The sequence below is a fragment of the Crocodylus porosus genome, unplaced genomic scaffold (assembly GCF_001723895.1).
Source record: "Crocodylus porosus isolate Cpor-Errol unplaced genomic scaffold, CroPor_comp1, whole genome shotgun sequence".
NCBI lineage: Eukaryota > Metazoa > Chordata > Crocodylia > Crocodylidae > Crocodylus > Crocodylus porosus.
This window is the reverse complement of record NW_017728918.1, coordinates 91,866,092-91,869,514: the sequence shown is the minus strand read 5'-3', so window position 1 is coordinate 91,869,514 and position 3,423 is coordinate 91,866,092. Positions and strand designations below refer to the sequence as shown.

The 3,423-nt window shown below is 44.8% G+C and overlaps 1 protein-coding gene across 2 annotated transcripts in view; it reads left to right on the top strand.

Moving 5' to 3' along the window:
* The window catches only part of HDAC2 (histone deacetylase 2), a 36,116-nt gene that overhangs the window by 365 nt on the left and 32,328 nt on the right, over positions 1–3,423 (top strand). Inside the window, exon 1 of one of the 2 annotated variants that reach the window (XM_019537935.1) lies at positions 2,248–2,317. The exons of the other annotated variant lie outside the window; for it this stretch is intronic. Coding sequence (XP_019393480.1) covers positions 2,263–2,317 — 55 coding nt within the window. The 5' untranslated portion in view covers positions 2,248–2,262. Of the gene's footprint in view, positions 1–2,247; positions 2,318–3,423 lie in introns of those variants that run through there. 2 annotated transcript variants of the gene reach the window in all.

Here is a 3,423-nt window from a genome sequence, read left to right as displayed (position 1 = left end):
GGGAGCGTGTGTGCACGTTTGTATGTGAGACTGCAAGTGTGCCAGTCTGCGTGGGGGTGACAGAGTGTGTCCCCGTGCGTAGTTGTATGTGCGCAAGGTGGATGAGGGAGGGAAAGCATCGTGTGTGTGCAAGGGCAGTTGGGGTGCCAGTGCATCTAGGCATATTCGTGCATGCATGTCACACATCTGTGTAAGAAGGATATGTATTTGTGTGCGTGTGTGTAGGGTGTGTTTGCATATGGGATGTGTGTATGTGCGAGTGCTGTGGGGGGCAGGGGGTGAAGTATCCAGGTTGTAGTCGTATTGGTGTAGGGGCAAAAGGAATCAAAACTTGTGGCAGAGGTTATATCTGTTATTAGACTACCTAGATATTTGCAAAAATTGAGGGGAGGCGGGGGCTGAGAGCACGGGTATCTGCACAGTGTGTTTGTGAAGCATGTGTGAATGCTTGCACATGTGTATCTCTGTGTGCATCTCCACCAGCCTGGTTTTCATCCAGCTGACAGGAGCAACTGGTTTGATTGTCCCTAGCCAATCACTTATTTTTCCCTCTCCAATAAAACCTCCCAGCCCTCTGGAGTCCGTTGTCCTGTATGCAGGACCTCATTATCAGGGTTTAACTTTGTCTTTGCCATGGCTAGTTTGACTCAACTGCTGTTGAAGGCTCATGTAAAGGAATGGGGTTGTCTTGGTGCAGTGAGCCCCCCAGTATCTCACCTTAGATCAGACAACTGATTTTTAGCCCCAGCCACTACAGGAAGAGGTGCGAGGCAGGCCAGAGGCAGGGGCACACTGGCAAGCACCACCCCCCTCCCCTTAGTTGCATCCTAGATGCTTCTAGACAGAGCCCCAGGGTCTTGGGCTCCCGGAGGCAGGTCCCAGCTGGCTGTGGGCTAGACCCCTAGGCAGCCCATCCCAAGTGTGTGCCCTGCTCTCTACTTTTCCTCGCCTCACTTGCCTAGAAACACAATGCCAAAACCCTTCGCATATTCTGCCAAGTAGCATCCACATCTGCTCTGGGTGAAATGCCAAATGGCCCATGAAACCGGTGCTGGCAGGGTGCATGCTCAGGCCAGGGAGATAGGGGTGTCGGTGTGTTCAGAGAGCAATGCCTCCTGATCCATTTGATAGCAATGCTGAAGCTATGATCTCAAATTTATATCTAATTTCATGTTTGTAGCAGTCCCTCCATCCTTAGTTCAGGCCATAGAAAGAGTGCGGGGGGGGGACACGTTTCCCTACATCTAAACTTTATTGGTCTATCAGTTGCAAATTATTTGCTTATATTTAATTTTCCTCCAGAAACAGAATCTCAGAGAAGCTGGGAGTGGCTGTCTGGGATGGGCCACTATTTTGGTGTTTGCAATGGTGCTGGGGATGTTGAGGCTGCCTTGTGATTCTTATTTTTTAGTCAGTTACTGTTTAAGGTTTTAAGAGCCTTGGCTTTAGTGCAAGGTGATGCCAAATGTGTGCTGGTGTGGCAGATATGTCTGCCGCTATTCAGAAAAGGCAGATCTGGTGGGGCCTCTTCAGGGTTTCTAACATGCTAAGTGAGGCCGAGTGGTGGTTGCCGCCCCCTTCTCTTTGTTGCTTGCTCTGGTTCTTTGTTCAGCATAAGGGGGGAAAGAGGCCCCTGTTAGGGAGAATTTTGTTGAAGCTAGGGTATGACTTCCCTGGAAAAAGAGTAAATGGTATTCTATCTTGTCAAAAAGATACTTCAGAAGTGCTCTTATGCTGTATTTGTATATCTGCAGCAAATAATCTTAATAGAATTGTTTGCAAAATATGTTGGGAAAGCAAAGTTTGCTTGATAAAAGTAGGTACCCTTTTGCTAGAGCAGTGGCTCTCAATCCTGTTAGCCTCTGGGCACCCCTCAGGAAATACCAGCTCTTAGCTTTCCCTTGTTTTGGGACAATGGAAAAAGGAATAGAACAATTATTTTGTTGCAAATAACTCAAGAGAAGTCCAAATGGTTTTGACACTTATGAATTCCAGTTTGAAATCTCTAGGTTTATCTTGTGAATTGTGTCGGTGTTTGCATATGTAATAGTGTTGTTATTGCATGGAATCTTTAAAATGATCTCATAGTACCCATGGTTAAGAAATACTTTGCTAGAGTGTAATATTTCAGGCATTATTGTAGCGTAACAATTAAAAGCACCATTGCTTGAATCCCTACATGGTAGATAAGTTTATCTTGGTGAGATTTAAAAAAACCCCTCTAGAGTAGGGAACTATTTTGCACTGGCAGGTTGCTGAACTATGATCCTGTTGATCTTCGCTACTTCTGATTTATGTGAAAATACACATTTGCTTGGTGAGTCCATAGACTTTTTCTACATGGGTGTTTTGTCTTGCTTATTTCATATTTGACTGGCTCTGTATGGGCATCTTTTCCTATGATGATTGCTCTTCCTAAATATTTCTAAGCTATAATGTTTTGAAAGATGCAAGTTGCTAAGAAAAAAATTGTTGAAAGATTTTTTTTTAGTTGATTAACATGTATGTATAGACAGGAATGAATGCAAGGCATAGGCTAGAATGAGTATAATTTAAAACTGGACAGATGCATTCCTTCTATAAAAATTGAGCTGTCTTAGAAAAAATGCTTATTTTGCAGTAGGGAACTGAAAAGTATTAGAACATTTCTAATAGCTGGTTTGTTAGGACCAGGTCTAATAAAAGACATAAGTGCCCACAAGCTAGGCCTTTTGGATGTCTGGAAAAGTGAGTTTCTGGGTGTCTGGAAAGTGGAATCCAAAGTCTAGGATTAAGCCCTTAGTCTCTTTTATACAGTGTGTAAGGTTAAGGTACCTCAGAAGGGCAAGTGAAAAACCCTGCTGCTGAGTGAGATGCCACTTAGGGTTAGTCGAAATGAAATGCTAAACTCGTATGTGTCTGACTTCCCTCTTTCTCTCTGAGTTTAAATTACAACCGTGGCTGCAAGGTTGTTGCCTCTGTTTACTTAGGAATCAGAGCTTTGAACATGTTCCTGGGTAGGTGCTTATAAAAATTCAAGGAACTGAGCAGAGCTGAAGCTGCTCGTGATGTGGTTGATGGAAGTGATGATGATGGTGCTACTGCCCTGTTGTTACAGAGTAGCCGACTTGTTAGGGCATTAACCTAGGAAGTTGGAAACCTGTGTTATGTACCCTTCAGCCTAAGTGGGTCAGACATCTCCTGCTACCTAATGGACTACCCTAACTACTAGACTAGTTTCATAGTTTGTAGGGTCGGAAGGGACCTGAGCAGATCATCAAGTCCAACCCCCTGCCATGGCAGGAAAGAGTACTGGGGTCAAATGACTCCAGCAAGGTATATATCTAGCCTCCTCTTAAAGACCCCCAGGGTAGGAGCCAGCACCGCTTCTCTTGGAAGTTGGTTCCAGATCCTAGCCGCCCTGACAGTGAAGTAGCGCCTCCT